A 24,100-nucleotide genomic window follows, 5' to 3' on the forward strand; every position below is an offset into this window, starting at 1 on the left:
CACCTTTTTGTTTTTTAAAGCAATAATAGAACCAGTGGAACTGTGTGATGTAAGCTGCTTATTATAATCATCAGCTGTAAGTGTAACGGCGTTGCTTAAGTACTTGTTCACTGTCCCAAGAGTTATTGATCTGACGCTGGCAGAGTTATACGGAGAGCTATCTTTGTGATACCTCTTTTCTTTTTTTCTCCATGCAAAACTAGTAGTCCGGGACTGTAACAATTTTATATCTCAATTTGCTAAAAGGAAAAGAATTTCCCTTTTTTTTTTTTTCTCTCCTACCCCCCCCCCCCCCCTTTTTTTTTTTTTTTTTTGTTTTTCTTTTTTCTCTCTCCCTCCCCCATGGCATAATAGCATGGCTGGGAAGCGGGCAGCAGAGGAAAAATCAAACCAGCATCAGTTACAAAATCAGTCGCATCAAGCAGGAGGCCAGGTGACACGCTCGGCCAGAAACCAGACAAACCAAGCGAAAGTCGCAGCAGCAGCTGCAGTAGCGGCAGCAACAAAATTAGAGCGTTTTTCCAGGACATCCCTATCACCAGTAAAATCCCAACAGCTAACTCAAGCGAGTACCCAAGCGAGTAGGAAAAGTCAAAGTCAAAGCAGCGGGCCAATATCGGCCGCAACAAGCCCACTCGCAGCTCCGCCCTCAAAAAGTCACGGAGCAGGAAAACTTGCCCCTATAAGCGGTGACACAGACCCTAAAAGGCTACCCAACACAACTGAGCCCGGGATGGAGAGTAGCCAAAGTGGAGGAGCGGAAGAGCCATCAATGAGGGACCTCCTGTATGCGATTACTGCATGTAAGGAATCAATTTCTGGTTTGGATGTTCAGCTAAAAAGCATAAGAGAAGATCTGATTGCGTTGGGTGGCAGTTTGAAAGAAACGGAGGGAAGAACAACAGCCCTAGAGGAAAGATTAAGCCTGGTGGAAGATATTCTATCTCCGCTTAGACAAGATATGACTGACATGAAGAAACGCATAGAAAATCAATCCGCCAAAATAGATGAACTAGAAAATAGAAATCGAAGAAACAACATAAGAGTAATAGGCATGCCTGAACGGAGCGAGGGACCTGATCCTATTGAATTTTTGGAGGGATGGATCAAGGAGACATTTGGGGCCACATCTTTTTCTCTTTTCTTTGGCATTGAACGCGCCCATCGAATCCCCAACAAACCTCGGCAGGGCAAGGAGTACCCAAGACCTATAATTATGAAAATGTTCAACTTTAGAGATAAGGTGTCTTTGCTTCGGAAAGCGAGAGAAATGAGAGAAATCCTGTATAGGGGAGCGCGAATTTCACTATATCAAGACTTCTCCCCAGACCTGCAAAAGCTCAGGGCGGCATACATGCCAACTAAACGTGTGCTTCAGCAAAAAAAGATGGATTATGCACTACTGTACCCCGCCCGCATGAGAATAACTACCAGGAATGGGACATTCTTCTTTGACTCTCCCCGTAAAGTGGAAGATTGGCTGGAGAATGCAGAGAGAACAACACGGAATGAAGGAGAGGAGAGACTAGAGACTGATTAGATCAAGGAGGGGGGGTTGTTTTGTTTAGTTTTCTTGTTTCCTTGGGTCCCTCCTCTTTCTTTTCCCTCCCCCCTTTTTTTTTTTTTTTTTTTTTCTCTTGTCCTTCTGTGGTACTAGGGAGGGGGGAGAGAAGAGGGGAGGGTGAAACAATGAGTAACACGCTAAAGAATTAAGTAAATGATGTGTTGCAGGTAGAGTTGAGAAAGAGGTACAGGGATAGATCATAAAGTAGTAAAGGTTAGTATACACTTACTTAATTCACTGGATTGACACGACAGATTATTTCTTATACGAACACAAAAAATTAAAAACATATGAATAGCACTAATAAGGTTGAAGGAACAGGATTATAAATTAGCACTAGTGGGATATTCACTTTTTAGAATACACTGAGCTGCTACGATAAACGATTTTGTTTACAAGTATAATAAATTAGAACACTTGAATAGCACTAAAATGGTCAGGGAGGGGGGGAGGGGGTGGGATAGGGACCCTTGGGTCAAAGAGGTATCGTAAATGTTTGGCACTGGCAAGGTATGCCAGGGTAGTATGGGGAATGAGTGTAAGTGGGAGGTCCGGAACATAGCCCCTAGGGTAGGCCCAGCTGGGCAGGGAGGGAAGGAAGGAGGCGGGCGGGAGAGGGGGTGGGGGAGACAGGAGGGAGAGGGGTGGGAGGGGGGGTGGAGTGGGGTGGGGGGTGGGGGAGGATGGGGAGGGGTGGGTGGGAAAGTCACAATTCAAACAAATAATGAAAAACACCACAAATATAAAATCATATACAAATACCTCCTACGTTCCACCAAGGATGGTAAGGGGATTAGGAGGAATGCTGACTGTTATGTATTACTCACTGAGGGGACCCAAGGGGCAGGTAAAATTCTGAGGGACAATTGTATTCTCATTCCCTGCTCATGTTGTTGTCTCTTGCCTTATAGTTATTTGATTTGGTATGATCCCCTATATGAGTAAGGAAACTGGGAAAAGGAAAGGCCTACTCTTGATGACATGGAATGTGAGAGGGTTGGGGGATAGCGACAAGAGAAGGGCAATGTTTAGATTTTTTGATATAATGAAACCTCAGATAATCTGTTTACAGGAAACGCATTTGTGTTCCAACTCTGTCCACCTACTGCGCTCAAGGAGATACCCGACTCAGTTCCACTCCATGTACACCTCACACTCAAGAGGAGTCAGTATAGTGGTCTCCTCGGATGTCTCCTTTGAATGCATAGAACAGAGGGTGGACAGGGAAGGAAAATTTGTCTTCTTGCTATGTAAAATTAACGGTCTAACATGCATAATTGCATCAATATACATTCCACCACCATTCTCACCAGCTTCTCTCGGGTGTCTATCACAATTCATAGCCTCATACCCGGATGTCCCGGTATTAGCACTGGGTGACTACAATAACATTTTAGACAACTCCCAGGATAGAATGTCTCTGACATCTAGAACTACGAAACAGACAACCGGCAGGACTGCTTTCGCAGCCCTGATTATGGAAATAGGACTCCGGGATGTATGGAGAGAGAGACACGAAGAGGATAGATGCTATTCATGTTATTCTGCAACACATGATGTCCTCTCCCGTATCGACCTGGGTTTAGGGAATGAGGCACTCCTGCAGTTAGTGGAGGACTCAGCGTATGAGCCACGTTTATTATCTGACCACTCCCCATTCTGGGTGCGGTTAGGCACCACTGGAAAGCTGGGGCGACCATTATGGAAGGTGAACCCCTACTGGTTATCTCTGTTTCCCCAAGTAGATAGTACAAGAGAGGCGCTACGGGAGTTCCTGCAATTTAATAGGGGGTCTGCAAGCGCCATGGTAATATGGGATACACTTAAGGCATTCTTGAGGGGATGTCTTATTAAACAAATTGCGGGAATTAAAACACGCTCCAGGGAATGGGAAAACAAGGTACGGGTAGAACTGATAGAAAGGGAACAGGTTTTGATAAGAGACCCATCAAAATCTAATCAAGAATCCTGGAGAGAGGTACAAGCGATATACAGCTCGGTTTGGTTATCAGCAGCAGAGAAGAGAAGATACTTTCAACAACAAAGTTACTTTGAAGAGGGGGAAAACACTGGCCGCCTTTTAGCCCTTATAGCCAGAGAGCAAAGAGATCCTACTATTATCCAGGTTGTGAGGGCTAAATCCGGGGAGAGGCAGACCCGTAGTTCAGACATCTTGAGTAGCTTTCAGCAGTTCTACGGGGACTTGTACTCCAGCAAAACTAGATATAACCCGTCTGAGTTGATGCAGTTTTTGCAGACCTGTCCGCTCCCGCAATTATCGGAAGCGGACAGGGAACTGTTGAACTGCCCAATCACATTAGTGGAATTAAGAGAAGCACTGGAGGGGACAGGTCACCATAAATCACCAGGCCCAGACGGGATTCCGGCAGAGGTATACTCCCACTATAGAGAGGACCTCTTACCATCATTACTGCAGGCTATAAGGGAGGCTGAGGAACTGGGCTATCTACCGGATAGCATGCGTGAGGCAATAATAACAGTAATTTTAAAGCCTGGGAAAGATAATTTTCTATTAGACTCATATCGTCCAATATCGCTACTAAATGCGGATGTCAAACTGTTCGCAAGTGTCCTGGCCAAAAGGTTATCTCGAGTGATTAGCAAGTTGGTCCATCGTGATCAGTCTGGCTTTATACCTACCCGATCTACATCAGATAATATAAGGAGACTCTACATGAACCTTCAGATGCCAGTGGATAACCCGGGGAGTAGGGCCATTCTATCTCTCGACGCCTCAAAAGCGTTTGATAGTGTGGAGTGGCCCTACCTCATGGAAACACTGAAAAGATTCGGGTTGGGAAGTAGGTTTGTAGCTTGGGTAGAGATACTTTATTTTAAACCCAGAGCTAGAATACGCATTAATGGTGACCTTTCGCCTCCATTTGAATTGCATAGGGGGACGAGACAGGGTTGTCCATTGTCTCCATTACTGTTCGCTTTGGCAATAGAGCCTTTAGCTATAAAGATCCGGAACTCAATGGAGGTGGTGGGGTTCCGTAGACATCAGAGAGAAGAAAAAATATCTTTATATGCAGACGATGCACTTATATATCTGGGTGACATGACCTCATCCTTGCGGGCAGTGATGGAGATAGTGAGAGAATATGGCAGTTTCTCAGGTTTTGTCATTAACTGGTCAAAATCAACGCTAATGCCTATAGACCAGCAGAGGGACCGACTACCAATGGGAACGGAACAAATAACAATAGTTGATAGTTTTAAGTACTTGGGAGTGATGGTGTCCCCAAACCCGGCCGAGTATCTCCGGTTGAACCTGGAACCACTGCTCTCCAGGCAGAAACAAAAAAGCAACAGCTGGTGCAGGCTCCCCCTATCAGTTATAGGACGAGCAAACCTAATAAAAATGGTGTGGGCACCACAGCAATTATATGTCTTCCACAACTCTCCGATATGGATATCAAAAAAATGGTTTAAGCAAATTGACACACTAATGAGGGAATTGATATGGAAAAAAAAGACACCCAGAATTAGCTTAGAAACATTGCAATACGAAAAGGATAGAGGAGGGCTTGCAATACCCAACTCTAGGCTATATTTCCTGGCATCACAATTTCAACAAATGGCAGGATGGGGTCGAAAGGGAAATGGGGACCCTACATACCAATTGGTGACTATGATGGAACCCACACTAGAAGCGGCCTCTCATCTGGAAATGGACTTGCCAAGTATGAAGGGGGTAGATCCAATAAGTACGCTTTTTAAAAAGGTATGGGGTGAGGTTCGGAAAATCCTAAAAATAACAGGCGTGCTTTCATTCACGCCGATCTGGCACAATAGCAGATACTCTGAGATCCAGGGATTACAGGGGTTCACACAATGGCAAGAAAAGGGGATTCAGTTCTTCCCACAATTATATGAGGGAGAGGCGTTGAAGACATACGAACAATTATGTAGGGAATTCCACTTGAATCCGAGGGGCTTTTTCCAGTACCTCCAATTACGCCATGCGATACAGGCACAACAAATAACACACTCCCAGACAGTACCGGCAGTTTCATTTCTGAATGAGATCTTTTTGGCAGATACAAGGAAAGGGTTAATATCCAAAATATATAAGGAGTTGCTGAGGTCAGTCCAGGATCATACATTGTTAAAGTGCCGAAATAAATGGGTAGAGGACATAGGAGAAATAGATGAAAAACAATGGGAAATGGCGCTCGAGGCTATTCCAGTGGTGTCACTCTCCGCAACCCAAAGACTGTCACAATTACTCATTCTTCACAGGGCCTATAGGACATCAGTACAGCTCTATAAATGGGGTCGAGGAGACTCCCCACTGTGCCCCAAGTGTAAGGTACACAGAGGGGACTTTATTCATCTAATTTGGAGGTGCCCAAAGCTGCATAGGTACTGGGATGAGGTTTCCCAACATATTTCAAGGTTGGCGCGGGTCCCCATCCCCCTTAATCCGACCGTATACCTGCTCGGAGCTATAAGTGTAAAGATGTACCCGGGAGGAAAGTACTTCATGTTATCTAGACTGATGTATCTTGCCAGGAAACTTATTGCAAAGTACTGGATGGCTTCAACTGTCCCTACAGCTAAGCAATGGATTGCCTATGTCAATTCGTTTCTCCCCAGAGAACGACTGGCTTACGCCCGTAGAAGCGATCGGAGTAAATTCAACAAGATATGGTACCCATGGCTGGGGGATGCGGACCTGGCCCCACATCAATTGATAGTAGAAAGGCTTCAGATGTAGTGACTGGGGGGGGGTGATGCAGAGAGGAAGAACGAGATTGAGATACCCGAGGGGAAGGAAAGCGAGAGTAAGTACACAGGGGGGGGAGAAGAAGGAGGAACAGGAAGATGGCCTGTAAAATTAATGATAACAAAATCAGATAAATAAGAACATTGGATAGGAGGGAAACCCGCGGTAGTTGTATAGGTGGAGCAAGAACCATCAAAGGTAATATGAAAGGTTTGCTGTGACGGAGGGGGGGTGGGGCAGGGAGGGGTGGAGGGGAGGGTTGGAATAAAATGAAGGGAAAAGGAGGAACGAACTAGCAATAGAGATATGATTTTGTATGGAGGAAGGGCGGGAACACGAGAATAGGACTACATAAACTACACACTCTATACCATGTTTTGCTTTACAATATAATGTGAATGATTGAAATTATGCTTTTCCTTTTTTGCCAGACATAGCCCCTGTGTGGGTCGACCTGGCTTTTGCCTTATATTGTTATAATTTATTGGCATATGTGCAATAAAAATGATTGAGATAAAAAAAAAAAAAAAAAAAAAAAAGGTTCTATCATTTGTGCATATCCTGCCATTTTTGTTTTTTTTAAATATTGTGTTGAATTAAAAATCAGTCTGATTTTAATGAATACGGAATAAACAATAATGCATGGCAATTACTTTTGTCAGTTTCAAGTCCTTTCAGAGAAAATTGTAGGTTTTCCTTTTGTGGAAGGACACCAACAAATTTATTCACAGTTGTGCATATACATTGTGTATGTGTATATACACCCAATATGCTCTGAAGTTACAAGCTTGATTGAAAGAAATTTTGGCATAATCTTTTTAGTATCATTCAAATGTCATGAAGTCCTTAAATAAAAAAGATGCTTGATGCCATTGGTGTGTGTGTCCTTAGATAGATATAGAGAGAGATGGAGAGATGACTGTAACACTTACATTTTGAAATGCCAGTTGGTAGATTTAAAATTACTGACTGATCTACTTTGGTTTTCTTCTTTCAGCAAATCATGAGGGATCGTTGGATGAATGTGGGACATGAAGACGATGAGTTGAAACCCTATATAGATCCAGTTCCAGACTACAAGGATCCTAAAAGGACAGGTCTTACATTTTGTTTTTAATTGGCAGAATTCTCTTAGGGCCAGTTCACACTAGAATCCAGTATGAAAAGTCTGCGGGAAAATTGCACTACCCTTGCAATCTAATGCGGGGGCAGCGCAAAGTTAACAACACCACAAACGCAGGTTGCAAACGCAGTGCGTTTGCCCACACAGGATCGCAAGGTACAAGAGTACAATGCAATCTGGTTGTTGTGCGTTTCAAAAAGTAGTGCATGCACTACTTTTGGTGTGGTCCGATGTGAAATCGCAATGTACAGGACTGCATGTGAATTGCACAGGAACTGAACAGTGTTCTGTGGGGTTTACATGCAGTTCCTAGTGTGAATCAGCTCTAAATCATTTGTAGTGAAAAAGTTTGTGGTATCCAAATTGGCTGAATTATAGATAAGTATGTGAAGTGAAGTCACAGCATCACAATTGTTAGGCTTTCTCCCAAAGGAATAGGAGCAAGGCACCAAATACATTTTTTATTGAATACACGTCATAAGAGACCACCTTTTACCTGTTGTCTCTACAATAGATGGACTAGGTTGAGACGATAGATGATGTGTACATATTAAATACGATATTAAATCAAACTTTGTACTGTTGGATAATTTATACCCACTTACCTCCTCTCTACGATCTAGTATTTTCTGGCCTTAGTTCAGGATTTATTGTAATCGGGGGTTGCTTGTAATCACTGATAGTGAAGCAAGGTGGTGATCTTCTATAGTGGTTAGAGGATCACTGTAAGTTATTTATGGAGACTCTGTTCTGAATATGACAGATGAAGCTGTCCATGTAAAAGTGTATGAAATCATTTCATTATGCTACATTCAGCCTTGTTTTAAACCCCTAAATTAATTCAAGTGGTAGTTTCTTTTACCTGTCATGGTGTGCTTTTAATTTGGGTGCAGCGATTTTCCTGTTTACAAAAATCCAGCTGCACAATATGTCTGAAGAAGATGTTGCCTATGGCAGAATTTTGCATTTAGTGTCTTTGTAGCAGATAGAGGATTATTTTTATACTTTTTCAATCTATTCTAAAAGCATTGCGTGGCTATAGACCTTGTTCAGAAATATATCATGGCCTAAAATACTGCAAGTGGAAAACATTGTTAGAATAGGACCAGAGCAATGAAGCAGTGTAGGTATTTATGTGTGTGTGTATGGGGGGGGGGGGGTTCCAAGAGAGAGATAAAACATCTACATTCTTCTGATGAATTTACTTATTCCTTTTTTTTTCTTTTTATGCAGAATTGATGGTGACTATGGGCTACTCCCGAGAGGAAATCCAGGACTCTCTTGTAAATCAGAAGTATAATGAAGTCATGGCCACCTACCTGCTGCTTGGGTATAAGTCATCTGAGGTACTAGGCACACAACAATTTTGTGTTTTTTTTTTTTTTTTAAATGTTTTAACAGAGTTATATTTCTTGTAAAATGCACAATGTTTTGGATATTTTCGGCTCTAATTTTTCTCTGATGGCCTGCCTCTTGACAGGCCATCGCAGATAAGTAACACTAGCTACACTAGCAATGTGCATATTCGGATTTAAAAATTTTCAGAGAGGGAGAAGTTGTGTTTGGAAGCAGATGGGGGGGACACCAGACATGGCAATCCTTGCTTCCAGGTTAAACAACAAACTGAGCAAGTTTGTCCCCAGGTACATGGATCCTCTAATCTTCACAGCAAATGCTCCGGTGACTCAGTGGGATCGATTCAACCAGAGGTGAGCTTTTCCTTCTTTGAAACTCTTTTCTCACCTGCTCTGCAGAGTAAAGATGAAGGGCAAGTCTGGTGATTCTCATCACTTCAAACTAGCACAGACGGACATAATAGTCTGACTTCATCAGACTTCTTGCACTCTTGGAAGTCAACTTCTCGCATAGGTTAGGTTTTTCCATCCCTGGAGTTACTCTAATCCTGTCTTTTTTAATCAGGTCTGGACTGGATCAACATTTCGCTTTAGGTACCATCAAGGGGCAAATTATTTCTCCAAGACTGCTTGCCTCACTCAGTAGTAAAAGCCATTGTACAGAGTACTGCTCACATTGTTCCCCCTGTACATTCTTCAGTGTCTCTGTGGGATCTCAACCTGGTTCTTTCAGTTTTCTGGAAACCACCCTTCGAATCTCTATGGGATATTTCCTGGTCTACTCTTGCTCATAAAGTCGTCTTTTTCTTTGTCCTAACCTCTACAAGGCGAGTTTGTGAGTTGACCTTAACCTGTAAAGGACCCCTTCTTATGCTACACAGTGATAAGGTTGTCTTGAACCTCTTTACTTCGGAATGTGGTTCTTCCTTTCACCTTAGCCAGAACATTGTTCTTCCATCTCTGTCCTGCACCTAGAATCCAAAGGAAATCTCTGCATTTTCTGGATATGATACGCACTGCCATCTCTCTGTTTCAGCTTCTTTTAGACACTGCCCTTTTTGCAATTCCTGAACACTGACTCTTTTTGCATTTGCTGAGGGTCCCTGTAGGGGACCATCGGTTTCCCGCTTCACCACCTTCAGGTGGATTCAGAAGCTCATTATTCTAACTTTGATTAAAGATTGGCCATTCATGGATCTGAATTCAGCCAGTTCAGCAGGAACCACATAAATTTAAATCCATGTATGGTGGTTCCCATTATGAAAAGTCCATCTATCTAATTTCCACTTGATTTAGCGCATGCAGCCTTTGGGCTGTATCGGTGTCTTCTGACAGCGGGAAAGTCTTACTGTGAGAATACAAAGACACAGCAGTGAGGATTTCCCCATACACATCAAAAGTATGGATAGGGAAATTGGCTCAGTTTAAAAACTGAGTACTGTATGGCCAGCTTTAGGCAAGGGTCTTCCTTTACGCATCAAAACACTCCACTAGATCAGTTATTGCTTCATGGGCTTTTCAGCATCAGGGCACCTTTTCTCAGAATTGCAAGACTTCTACCTGGCCTTCTGTTCACATGTTGGTCAAGTTTTACCAGGTGGATATTCAGACCTTATCCTACTCCAGCTTTGGTCTTAAGGTTGTTCAGGTGGCTTTGTGAGCTTTGAGCCCCCTCTTTAACCTTTTGCTTACATGGGCATGTTTGCACTTTGCTATGTTTCCTGACCCTCAGTTGGACTGCTTTTGGACTTCCCTATGTACCTGAATTACTAATTCTGTGTCCCCCAATGTTTAACTAATAAAATAGGATTTTTGACTTGCCTTAGAATTCTTTTTTTGAAGTACAGTAACAGACATCTGCTCCTACTAAATCTGGAGCATGATGGGAGAAGTTATACTAGATTTGTTTGCCAGTGTCCAATACCCTGAAAACAGCAGCATAACATCCAAGAGCAGCATTTTATGGTAAGTCAAAGATCCCATTATTTGGCGGAAGTAATTTAATCAGAGATTTACAAATTTCATGGCTAAATTATCTGACAGAAGAGTCTGTCATCCACAACTCTCCACCCCGTCACCATGACTGCAACCAACCACTGTCTATTTTACATGTTCTTATCAGTCCTAGGATCAGGAAAAGGCACAAACAGTGGTTATTGGGAAGCAAACGCAGAGGTTTCCAGAGTTAAGCCCCATAAACATGATCAGAATATTGTAAAAAATAATACTGCTTTCGAATCGATCGTACAATAATCTGATGGTAGGTACTCAGCTTCCATGCGAAATTATCTAAAGAGACAAACACGAAAATTTTTCTCATACTATACCAGATCGTCAATTTTCATTTATCCAGAACAGTTTTTCATCCGAAAATACAATACAAATACGTTGCATCACTTCCGAATTTTTATTCTGTCGTACGAGAACTTTTGTACTTTAGTAAACTATTCTCTTTCGATATGGACACTAGATCGGATCATTTGTCTGATAATCTCATAGTGTGTACTGGGCTTAAAGCTATTCAAACTGCTCATCCGGTAGCAAAAGGAAAACAAAATCCAGCTTAGTGAGATCTAGCAACACAGACATTTTTACCAAGCGTAAAACAGAATTAAACAGAATTTTTATAATGAAGGCCTGTATAGGAAGTGTGTGATGTCAGTTTTTGCAAATAGATATTGTTTGTGAATTGTTTCATGTGTTACCATCTGCTTAAATATCAGAGATACGTGAAGTAGTATCTTATTTGGCTTCCATGTGTTCCCCTTAGCTGGACAATGACAACATGACCCTCAAACCTAGACCGCCTCCAGATATCACCAACAGTACAGCTCCTTCACCTGCTCACAAGGTACATCGCAGTGTATCTGCCAATACCAAACAAAGAAGACTAAGTGACCAGGGTGAGTTTAGCCTTTATATTAGTATTCTGAAATAAGTCTGTTTTCTTCATGAATAAGCAAATTTAGGATTTCATTAAATGCCTTATTTTGTATTTTTGTGTTTTGTCTTTAGCTGGACCAGCTATCCCGACATCAAATTCCTACTCCAAAAAGACCCAAAGTAATAATGCTGAAAACAAGCGACCCGACGAGGAGCGAGAGAGTGGTCGCAAATCTAGTAGCACAGTTAGGGTACCACCTAGTCCGTTATCTGGGCTTGAGCGGAAGAGAACCACTCCAACCCCCTCTACAGTGAGAAGCATAAATGTTTTAGTATTTCACAGCTTCATTTTACGAAATCTCTAATAGTATTCCATGCAACACCATGTTAAGCATTCTGTATCTTTATTTCCTATGTCTTTGATGTTAAACGTAAGTTTATATGTTCAAATCTATTTTACTTTTTAAATATCTTTGTAAATTTCGCTTTTAGTCCACATGCACACTGGTTTCTTGTAAATGCTGTTGACAGGGGAAAATCCATGTTATAAAGTCACCTAAGCTGCATTTTTTTTCAAACCAGTTAAGCAGTGTTTGGAGTTTGGGTGTTCATTTTATTGGCAAGAATTTTAATTTATTCTGGCCACTGAAATAAACGTTTCCTAGCGTTTAGGCGCATTTAACAGTATTCAGCATTTTTTGTGGTCAAAATTCCCTTTTATGAACGTGATTTTAGGGTGTTCAGAAAACATCCTCTAAACTCCCCTGCTACTAAACTGCTTAAAAACATCCACGTGGGCATGGACACATAGTATAACCTTAGGGGAGGTTCAAGGGCAGAGCCCCCCCATAACTCACAAAAACCTGTTTAACAGCAGCAGTGTGCATGAGGCCTTATGTTGTATAACCTAGATGTAGGTTGTTGAGGTTGAACAGTTTGGCACCAACATCCCTCACAGTATCAACAGTAGAAGACCAAAAATAAATGGGACTTTTAAAGTGGAACTATAGGCTAAACTTGTTTTCTTTTTGGATAGAGTAAGGGAGGGCTATAACCCTTGTCAGTTTTTTGCCATCTGAGCCCCTAAACAAAAGTGAGGGGAAACCGCTTCTAAGTGAGGGAATCCTTGATTGTTGCCAGCGTCACCAAAACTAGCGTTCCCATTAGAAGATTTCCCCTCTATTCCTGTTCTGAGGACAACCCAAAATTGGGGGTTTATTTTACCACTTTAGAGGATAATGGTAAACAGGACAAATACAGAGGGTAAATCCCTCTCTACTCCATCCAAAACTAAAGCTTTGCTTTTAGCTATACTTTCAGGTACCATCACACCAATGGAACATTCATAGTCAAAATCTCCTGCGCTCGACAGTGGTGCGATGGCAGTGGAAATAGCTTAGGATTCCTATGGCTCCTGGTAAATGCACAGGCCTTGCTGCCCCCCCAAGGGTCAGGGGACACCCAATCTGTCCCCTGAACGAAAAGAGGACGGACCAACCCAGGGCTCTGAGGAAGAGGGGATCTCACCTCGAAACATGTCAGCCATCTGGAAGGTCCTCCGGTGTGCTGGACACGGTCCTGGTGACCTAGTTGCTCTGTGTCTATTGTGGACTTGCTTTTATTATCCACTTGTTTGAGTATGTTTCTTTCCTTGAGATTTCAATAAATATCACTTGGGAAATGCAAGGTTGGTGCGCCCTCCTTTCATTCTTTTACCAGTAGAACATTGCGTGTGATTAAAACTGCATATGTTTTTATTCATGTACATTTAACAAGTTAATCATTAGATCCTTAGTGTATAAGATTCTGGCCACCAAAGGCCCCTTACATTTACACAAAATCATAAATTTGACTGCAATTAAAATATTTCAGTTTGCTGTCCCCATCCCCACTCTCCAGATACCTTTTGTACCTTTTTGGCTGGGCTCACACTGCCGCACAGAGCGGCTCACAGCAGGGGTTTGGTGCATTCCAGTTAAACATTTCAGGTTCGATTTCAGTCCGAATTGTTGGCTGAAGTTGGACCTGAAACAGACCAGAAGACTCAAAGGACTCCTGTGCAATTTGCTCCGGAGCCACTCCAAAGATGTGTGAACCGGCTCCATTGGGAGTCGGTCACAATCTCCTGATGTGCGAATTGGATGCAGAGAAATTCGCAATAGTGTGAACCCAGCCTTACATTTTCTTTGGTGTGGTGGTGGTCCGAAGTTCCTGGTCCTTCCATGTGAAGAAAGGTTCTTTGTATTATTGTATACATATTTATGAAGCCTTCAAGAAGTTGGATTACAATAACCTGTCACTGTAGATATGTTTCGTTCGTTGCCACAGTTTCACAGAACCTGAAGACTTGATAGTCCCTGAACCTTCGAAACACATCGCAAATCTGCCGTTTTCCCACCCCAACTCTATCAGCATGCAAGATTCTGAAAAATACTCCTATTAGAAATGAATAGATGAGGAATATGCTGAAGGGTGGGGGACATGGATGGCAAACTGTCAAATTATTTTAACTGTAGTCAAATTTATGATTTTGTTATTGTATGGGCCTTTGGTGGACAGAACGTTATGCACTTTAAGGGTCTGATGATCAGCTTTTTAAATGTACAAGAATAAAAACATATGTTGTTTTAAACACATTGTATGACCTATACATGTGAGGGCACCTTAAAAGATTTATAATGTTTGTTATATAAGAATCACAGGTCCTTTTTTTCCTTTTTTGTCCTCCCTAAGGAAAAATATAATTAAAGGAAAACTAGTTGTTTTAGTTTTCACTTTCTCCTAATATTGTACTACCAAGGAAATCCAAATTGGCACTTCTAACCTTTGACTGACCGCAAGTATTTTTGATGATTGCCAATTAAAGTGTTTACCTTTTATGGACTTTTGCCACAAACCTTCTAGTGCACTGCATCTTTAATACGTTAACATGCAAAACTCTGTTTTACAAGAGTGCTTATTTTTCAGCTGCCCATTTCATTGCTCCCCACTCTCCATCCTGCCATCTGCAGGACAGAGAGGAGGGCAGTGGAATAAGCAGCTGAAAAAGTAGGCATTCTTTTACAAAACTGAGCGCTACATACTAATATATTGAGGATACTGTAATGCATAGGGAGGTTTGTGGCAAACGATCAGTGATGATAAACCTAGTCCTTTTAATGTCTCCATTGAAAGGTCAGTATTCTTGAACATATGCAGCATATCACAACTCTGGGAGTTTCATAGTTCTGTGTAGCATATATATCAAGTCATCTCCACGCTTTATTATTGTTTTTAGCTTTGGATGGAGTGTAGGAAGGAGTAGAATCCCTGTTTGGTTTTTCTTTTCTTTCTTTTTTTCTTTTTTCTTTCTGCTCTCCTGAGGCTCTGTTAGAGAGAATTCCCCTTGTTTCATGTGATGGTAAATGGTATCGCCCATCAGGAAGTAAATGTAAGGCTTGCCTTTTTTTTTTCTTTTTTTTTTTCGATCGGGATGAATGGATTCCTCCATCCACACAAGTGAACTATTGTATTTTAACAGTGGGGACTCTTCTGCTGTCAGAATCCATTGCTCCATGCTGCAGCAGCCGATGGAATGAAAATTTTCCAACATTCCTGTTTGATAGAAGTGATAGGTCAGATAAATAGTTAGATCGACTTCTGTTGAGTGGGAAAGGCCAAAGATTGATCGAAATTTGGTTGGTCCCTGTTGAACCGGCTGAATTTTAATCCATTTGTGGTCAGCAGTAGGCGCCTATTTTGACAGGCTTTGGGCTTGTGTCGATGGCAATAGTTTGGCATCAGTTTGAGATGCTTCGGAGATCAATCAGAATACATTGACAGGTGCATTTGACTTGCATTTTACTTTCTCCCCTCATTTAACCTGCTTCTAGCGGATTTAGCACACCCTTAAGCCTCATACACACGATCGGATTTTCCAGTGGGAAATGTGTGATGACAGGAAAATCCGACTGTGTGTTGGGCAATTGTTGTCGGATTTTCCACGGACAAATGTTGGCTAGCAGGTTTTAAAATTTTCCGCAGACGAATGTCTGTTGTCAGATTTTCCGAGCGTTTGTACAAGTCCGTTGGACAAAAGTCCAAAATACAAACACGCATGCTTGGAAGTGAGGACGAGCCGGAAGCTACTACAAATAGTAGCTCTGCTTCAGTTCATTGCTGCTGTTATTATAAATAAGAGAAGTAAAATAAAGGTGGTATTGATTATGCTCGCAGATGGCTTGGTTAGCTTTGCAATGTCACCTGTAAGACCGCGCATAATTTGTTTGAGACATAATAAAATTCATGCGTGTATTAGGAGGATTGTTTAATTCATTTGACATCATTGTTTTCTACATGTTTAAGGAGCTGTCTGCTCAAAACTGATATTTCAGTGTTTAATAGACACTGACAAGTGGGAACACTCACTGGTTGGAATCTTTTGTTCAATATCCACTCCTGAGTTCCCAGATGTACCAACATCCTGTAGCTATCATAATGGATCTCCTTCGCTGCTAGATTTTTATTTATTTGTAAATTATGGAGAATGATGCTGTAGGATTGAGAAAGGGTTAGAGCTAGAAATTAACAGAACTCAACATATTCCCCCAAGAGGTGCAAAGGGATTCATTCTGCTGACACGCACTTGTAACTGAAATAACGAATGTTAATGGACAGAGCCGTTAAAAAAATATGCAGTAAGTACTATATATTTAAACACGTCTTGTTCTTTTTGCTCTTGTAGAACAGTGTGCTGTCCACTGGCACCAATCGTAGTCGAAACTCTCCTATGATAGATAGAGCAAATCCTGGACCTGGGTCTGTTCAGAATGGCAAAGACAGGTAAGAGCATAGTTGGTCTTCAATTGGTTTTATACATAACATTACTATGACCCTACACTAACACAACCTAAAATTAGGATCTGCCTAAAAACTTTGCTTTTTAAGTTTATAACTTCGGAATCAACACATAACCTTTCACATAAAATGCAATTCTAGCTTCAGTTATTCAAGTCGGATCATGTGTATGGGCCATTAGGCAGAGGGCATATTAAGGCAGAACTCCAGGAATTATATCTTTGAATACTTTGGACCAACTTTATTGAAAAATATGCAAGACATTCTATGAATGGCAGAGGTGCCAAGCGAGCAAACTGCCTGGGGGAAGCCATATAGCGTAGAACCAAGATAATCACAGGTTTCATTGTATGTAATGCAGCTTACTTCAGTGATTTACACTGTATGTAATGCAGCACTACAGATATCATATATGCATACTTGTATCAAGCCAAGCTGGTCAATGTAATTATGCGAAGAATAGAATACCTGAAGTTCAGCGTTCATGTTTTGGCTCTGAGTAAATCCCCTTTTAGAAATGCTAGAATTATATTTGAGGCTTGATGAAGCTAAATAACCTACGAGTGGAATATATTCATTTTTCCCTATGCATGCACCACTCAAGCAGTTCTGAATTACTTTGCAGTATTATGAACTGCAGCAGTTTTTGCAAAACATGCACATATGCCTTCTGGAATTTTTGCTTTTTTCTGTTTAACATGACCTGGTTGTCCATTTGTCTTGCATTTCAATTCACCTTCTGGGTCATGTAAAAGACATGTTCATATGTAAGGCTTTCTATAGCAGAATATATAGAGTCATGCTATGTCTGTTTTCAGTGTCATTGTTTCCTTCTATCCTTGCAAAAACCCATTTTTGGTAGAAAATGTCCTCTCCTTCCTTCCTCGCTTTCTCCTTTTTGTTAGTCTGTGCATCCATATCCTGTTTTGTATCTCCACATCCACCCTCCACTCCCAGTTTCTCCACGCCTGGTTCCCGTGCCTCCACTGCTTCTGCCCCAGCCACCTCAGCCCGGACCCGTCAGCACCAGAAATCCATGTCTACATCTGTGCATCCCTCCAAACCCACAGCCTCCTTGGAAGGCAGCTGTGACTCGTACAGACAAAGGCAAGTTTAAATATGGGAAGGTGAAATATAGGGATAATTCAGAATAACTCTTGTTAGTATATTATAATAGGTAATAGAATATTTAGTGATGTATAGAGTTCCAATACATAATGTTGGATTACTGTTCATAAAAGTATGTGTTCATAAATAGAATGTTAAAAGTCTCCTTTGTTTTGTTTTTCTGGTACGTGAGTGTGTGCACAGGTAGTCTCCCTAACATTTTACAGTGGTGATGCAGATCGGTTCAAGAGGAAAACCTCACATGTGCTTTAAAAAAAAAAAAAAAAAAAAAAAGTTAAATGTGTTAAAAAGCGCATATAATCCAAGGGGAACAAAATAAGCCCACTGCATCACAAACTAATCCCAGAAGGGATGGATAGATGAGCAGCCATGTCCCTTCTGGGATTAGTTTGTGAAGCAATGGGTTTGTTCTCCTTGGATTTTATGTGCTTTTTAACACATTTTTGTGAGTATATTTGTAAGTTAGTTTAATAAAGCAGTGGATTTTTTTTTTTTTTTTTAACTACTCAAGGTCTGCGCTGTTTTCCCCTTGCCCTCATTTGTGTTTTATAGGTAGAGTTCCCTCTCCCTAATGTCAGCAGCATTCCTCTTAGTGTTAAGTGCATTGTTGTCTAGTGTTTTGGCTACCCGCTCATATGTGCTATTGCTTTTTTCATATTTATGTACATGGTGTTCTATACCATCCACCATATATTTACTCATTGAAGCCGTACCTAAAATGGCACTGTGGCTTACACCAGGGGGGAGTGTAGCGCTGTGAGCTATATATATATACCTATATACCGTTCAAGGGTTTTAGGCAGGTGTGAAGAAATGCTGTAAAGTAAGCATGCTTTCAAAAATACATATTTTAATTGTTTCGATCAATTTACAAAATGCAAAGTAAGCGACGGGAAAAAAATCGAAATCAAATCAATATTTGATGTGACTACCCTTTTGGCTTCAAACCAGCATCAATTCTTGCACACGTTGTACACTTGCACAAAGTCAGGTATTTTGTAGGATTAGCGTCAGGTGTATGATTAACCAATTATACCAAGCAGGTGCCAATGATCATCAATTTCATATGTAGGCTAAGCCCCGGTTCACACAGGGGCGACACGACTTGCAGGTCGCCTCACCGAGGTGACCTGCACACGACTTCCACGACGACGTGCAAAACGACTTCTGTATAGAAGTCTATGCAAGTCGCCCCAAGTCGCCCCCAAAGTAGTATAGGAAACTTTTTCTAAGTCGGAGCGACTTGCGTCGCTCCTATTAGAACAGTTCCATTGTACAGAACGGGAGGCGACTTGTCAGGCAGCTAGGTCGCCTGACAAGTCGCCCCTGTGTGAACCGGCACTAAACAGCAACAACTGTGTAGAGGAGACTTAAAACTGGGTGAGGAACAGCCAAGTTCTGCTACTAAGGTGAGGTTGTGGAAGACCATTTCATGTCACAGGTCATACACCATGGCAAGACTGAGCACAGCAACAAGACACAAAGTAATTTATACTGTATCAGCAAGTTCTTTCCAAGAAAAGATTTAAATGCAGACTAGGGTTTCAAGATGTGTTGTTCAGGCTCTTTTGAAGAAGCACAAAGAAACGGACACCGTTGAGGACCGTAGTAGCAGTGATCAAGGAAATGTAATGCAGCAAGATGAAAGGAATATGCTTCTCTTTGACATCGGAAGATGTTCAGTGTCATCAGCACAGAACTGTCTGAAACCAGTAGGACCCAGGTACACCCATCTACTGTCTGGAGAAGTCTGCCCAGGAGTGGTCTTCATTGAAGAGTTGTGGCCAAAAAGCCATACCTCTGATGTGGAAACAAGGCCTAAGTGACTTAACTATGCATGAAAATATAGGAACTGGGGTGCGGAAAATGGCAGCAGGTGCTCTGGACTGATGTGTTAAAATATTTGGCTGTAGCAGGAGGCAGTTCACTCATAAAGGACTTGAGAGTGGTATAATGAATGTCTGCAGAACAAGTGAAGCATGGTGGAGGCCTTGCAAGTTTGGGGCTGCACTTCTGCAAATGGAGTTGCAGATTTGATCAGGATCAATGGTGTCCTCGAAGCTGAGAAATACAGGTAGATAGTTATTCCTCATGCCATACCATCAAGGAGGTGTGTGATTGGCCCCAAATTTATTCTGCAGCAAGACATCAAACCCAAACATACAGCCAATGTCATTAGGAACAATCTTCAGTGTAAAGAACAAGGAGTGCTGGAAAGTGATGGTTTGGCTCCCACAGAACCCTGATCTCAACATCATCGAGTCTGTCTGGGATTACATGAAGAGACAGAAGAATTTGAGGCAGCCTACATCCACAGAAGATTTATGGTTAGTTCTCCAAGGTGTTTGGATGAATCTACCTGCCGAGTTCCTTCAAAAACTGTGTGCAAGTGTACCTAGAAGAATTGATGCTGTTTTCAAGGCTAAGGACGGTCACACCAAATATTGATTTGGATTGCTCTTCTGTTCATTTACTTTTCATTTTATTAATTCAGGGCTCGACAAATCCCAGGTGCCAGATCGCCATGATGACCAGAAATTGCGTCCTAGTGCCTGGGCTTTTGTCAGCCCCAGTGGCTGAAGCGTGGGGGGGAGGGACAGCGGGGTGCAACAGGAGTCGCCAATCATGTCACTGCTGGGTGGCTGGCATTCAGGTGTCACCAGTAGGACCCAGGTACTCCTGCAGGTGGCCAACAGGCAGGTGAAACCAGTGGGACCCAGGTTCTTTTCACCATAGCCGGTGGTGGAAGTACGGAAAATCGCCCAACTCATCTGCCATGAGGTAGCCATAGGGCCTGGCTGTGAAAATGCAGCCCTTGCCAGTTGGAACGCCATTTTGCAGCCCTGCAGTGACAGCGGCCTGGACTCCAGTGTGTACCACCCACTGCCTCTCAGACAGCACAGAGCATCGGTATGGTTGCCATGACAACACATTTCAGGGGCGAATCCCCCTCTCTTAAGCCTAATGATCTAGGCACACGGACTCTTTTTTTTTTTTTTTTTATATGTATAGGTTTTGATGTGATAGATTTTCATATGTGTTGTTTGGACGCATATGGCTACACACATAAATAATTGTATTGTAGATATATATATATATATATATATGATAATTCTTAGGTTTATTTTAGGTAACTGAATATCCATTATTGGATATTCAATTTTAACATGTTATACTGAAAAAAGCATGTGGTGTTCCTGACCTGAGGAAGGACATGATCCATAAGTTTGCTTATGGAACACTTTTGTACGAGATGGATGTTGCTTGGAAATAAAGCGAGAAAATGTATGAAGTAGAGGAGTGCGGCAGCCTTGGATTATTGGATATACAGTATCTCACAAAAGTGAGTACACCCCTCATATTTTTGTAAATATTATTTTATTATATCTTTTCATGTGACAACACTGAAGAAATGACACTTTGCTACTATGTAAAGTAGTGAGTGTACAGCTTGTTTAACAGTGTAAATTTGCTGTCCCCTCAAAATAACTCAACACTCAGCCATTAATGTCTAAACCGCGGCAACAAAAGTGAGTATGCCCCTAAGTGAAAATGTCCAAATTGGGCCCAATTGGCCATTTTCCCTCCCCGGTGTCACGTGACTCGTTAGTGTTACAAGGTCCCAGGTGTGAATGGGGGGCAGGTGTGTTAAATTTGGCGCTCTCACTCTCTCTTACTGGTCACTGGAAGTTTAACATGGCACCTCATGGCAAAGAACTCTGAGGATCTGAAAGAATTGTTGCTCTACATAAAGATGGCCTAGGCTAAAAGATTGGCAAGACCCTGAAACTGAGCTGCAGCAAGGTGGCCAGAACCGTACAGCGGTTTAACAGGACAGGTTTCACTCAGAACAGGCCTTGCCATGGTCGACCAAAGAAGTTGAGTGCAGGTGCTTAGTCATATCCAGAGGTTGTTTTTGGGAAATAGGCGTATGAGTGCTGCCAGCATTGCTGCAGAGGTTGAAGGGGTGGGAGGGATCAGCCTATCAGTGCTCAGACCATACGCCGCACAGTGCATCGAATTGGTCTGCATGGCTGTCGTCCCAGAAGGAAGCCTCTTCTAAAGATGATGCACAAGAAAGCCTGCAAACAGTTTGCTGAAGACAAGCAGACTAAGGACATGGATTACTGGAACCACTTCCTGTGGTCTGATGAGACCAAGATGGGCTTATTTGGTTCAGATGGTGTCGTGTGTGTGTGTGTGTGTGTGTGTGGTGGCAACCAGATGCGGAGTACAAAGACAAGTGTGTCTTGCCCACAGTCAAGCATGGTGGTGGGAGTGTCATGGTCTGGGGCTGAATGAGTGCTGCCGGCACTGGAGAGGGAACCATGAATGCCAGCACGTACTGTGACATACTGAAGCAGAGCATGATCCCCTCCCTTCGGAGACTGGGTCGCAGGGCAGTATTCCAACATAATGACTCCAAACACACCTCCAAGATGACCACTGCCTTGCTAAAGAAGCTGAGGGTAAAGGTGATGGACTGGCCAAGCATGTCTCCAGACCTAAACCCTATTGAGCATCTGTGTGGCATCCTCAAATGGAAGGTGGAGGAGCGCAAGGTCTCTAATATCCACCAGCTCCGTGATGTCATCATGGAGGAGTGGAAGAGGACTCCAGTGGCAACCTGTGAAGCTCTGGTGAACTCCATGCCCAAGAGGTTTAAGGCTGTGCTGGAAAATAATGGTGGCCCCACAAAATATTGACACTTTGGGCCCAATTTGGACATTTTCACTTAGGGTTGTACTCACTTTTGTTGCCAGCGGTTTAGAAATTAATGGCTGTGTGTTGAGTTATTTTGAGGGGACAGCAAATTTACACTGTTATACAAGCTGTACACTCACTACTTTACATTGTAGCAAAATGTAATTTCTTCACTGTTGTCACATGAAAAGATATAATAAAATCTTTACAAAAATGTGAGGGGTGTACTCACTTTTGTGTGTGTGTGTGTGTGTGTGTGTGTGTGTGTGTATGTGTACACACACACACAAATGTTTGATCCCCTGCAGATTTTGTAAGTTTGCCCACGTACAAAGAAATGAAATCTCCCTCGATCTGGACCTCCATGAAAGATTTCTTAGCCGGCAATGGCTAGTAAACAGCCAAAACCAGAAAGTGACAAAATCCTTGTTGCTTCCAGCTTCCTATACCATAGAGATGATGGGGGAATGGAAGTTCCTCCTTCGTCTCTATGGTCAGCTGGGGCAAATGCCAACAGCGGGTCAGGCTCCCCTGTGCGCGGAAAAGGGTGGGGGGCACTCTTCTGCTGCTTGTAAAAGTGATCGGGTAGCTGTTTAACTTTTCGGATTACGTTTTCAAGAAACTGCATCACCGGCACTAAAGAATATCAGGATCATGGCTGCTGCAACTATATTAAAAGTCTAGGAGAATGCTAAACTGCTAGAAGGTGCCATTTAACATAAGGGGTGCTGCACAGTTGTGCTCATAAGTTTACATACCCTGGCAGAATTTATGATTTCTTGGCCATTTTTCAGAGAATATGAATGATAACACAAAAACTTTTCTTTCACTCTTGGTTAGTGTTTGGCTGGAGCCATTTATTATCAATCAACTGTGTTTACTCTTTTTAAATCATAATGGCAACAAAAACTACCCAAATTACCCTTATCAAAAGTTTACATACCCCAGTTCTTACTACTGTGTATTGCCCCCTTTAACATCAATGACAGCTTGAAGTCTTTTGTGGTATTTGTAGAGGAGGGTCTTTATCTTCTCAGATGGTAAAGCTGCCCATTCCTCTTGGCAAAAAGCCTCCAGTACCTGTAAATTATTGGGCTGTCTTGCATGAACTGCACGTTTTGAGATCTCCCCAGAGTGGCTCAATGATATTGAGGTCAGGAGACTGAGATGGCCACTCCAGAACCTTCACTTTATTCTGCTGTAACCAATGACCGGTCGACTTGGCCTTGTGTTTTGGATCATTGTCTCATTGGAATGTCCAAGTACGTCCCATGCACAGCTTCCTGACTGATGAATGCAAATGTTACTCCAATATTTTTTGATAACATACTGCATTTGTGACCAAATTTTCCTGTGCCTTTGTAGCTCACACATCCTCAAAACATCAGCAATCCACCTCCATACCTTTCATCATAGGTCTTGTTGACTCCTCTCCAAATGTGGCATTTATGGTTATGGTTAAAACGCTCAATTCTGGTCTCATGATTCCAATAGACTTTGTGCCAGAAGGTTTGAGGCTCGGCTCTGTGCTGTTTGGCGTATTGTAAGTAAGATACTTTGTGGCAATTGCATAGTAATGGCTTTCTTCTGGCGACTCGACAATGCAGCCCATCTTTCAAGTGCCTCCTTATTGTGCATCTTGAAACAGCCACACCACATGTTTTCAGAGAGTTCTGTATTTCGCCTGAAGTTATTTGTGGGTTTTTCTTTGCATCCCGAACAATTTTCCTGGCAGCTGTGGCTGAAATTTCAGT

The 24,100-nt window shown here is 42.3% G+C and overlaps 1 protein-coding gene across 8 annotated transcripts in view; it reads left to right on the forward strand.

Moving 5' to 3' along the window:
* The window catches only part of MARK2 (microtubule affinity regulating kinase 2), a 234,494-nt gene that overhangs the window by 163,846 nt on the left and 46,548 nt on the right, over positions 1-24,100 (forward strand). For 6 of the 8 annotated variants that reach the window (XM_073605415.1, XM_073605417.1, XM_073605420.1 and 3 more), the window contains exons 10-15: positions 7,315-7,414; positions 8,674-8,786; positions 11,566-11,698; positions 11,811-11,989; positions 16,402-16,499; positions 17,472-17,621. In XM_073605415.1, coding sequence (XP_073461516.1) covers positions 7,315-7,414; positions 8,674-8,786; positions 11,566-11,698; positions 11,811-11,989; positions 16,402-16,499; positions 17,472-17,621 — 773 coding nt within the window. The remainder of the gene's footprint in view (positions 1-7,314; positions 7,415-8,673; positions 8,787-11,565; positions 11,699-11,810; positions 11,990-16,401; positions 16,500-17,471; positions 17,622-24,100) is intronic. The other 2 variants (XM_073605418.1, XM_073605419.1) reach the window with 1 other exon arrangement.

The sequence above is a fragment of the Aquarana catesbeiana genome, linkage group LG11 (assembly GCF_042186555.1).
Source record: "Aquarana catesbeiana isolate 2022-GZ linkage group LG11, ASM4218655v1, whole genome shotgun sequence".
NCBI lineage: Eukaryota > Metazoa > Chordata > Amphibia > Anura > Ranidae > Aquarana > Aquarana catesbeiana.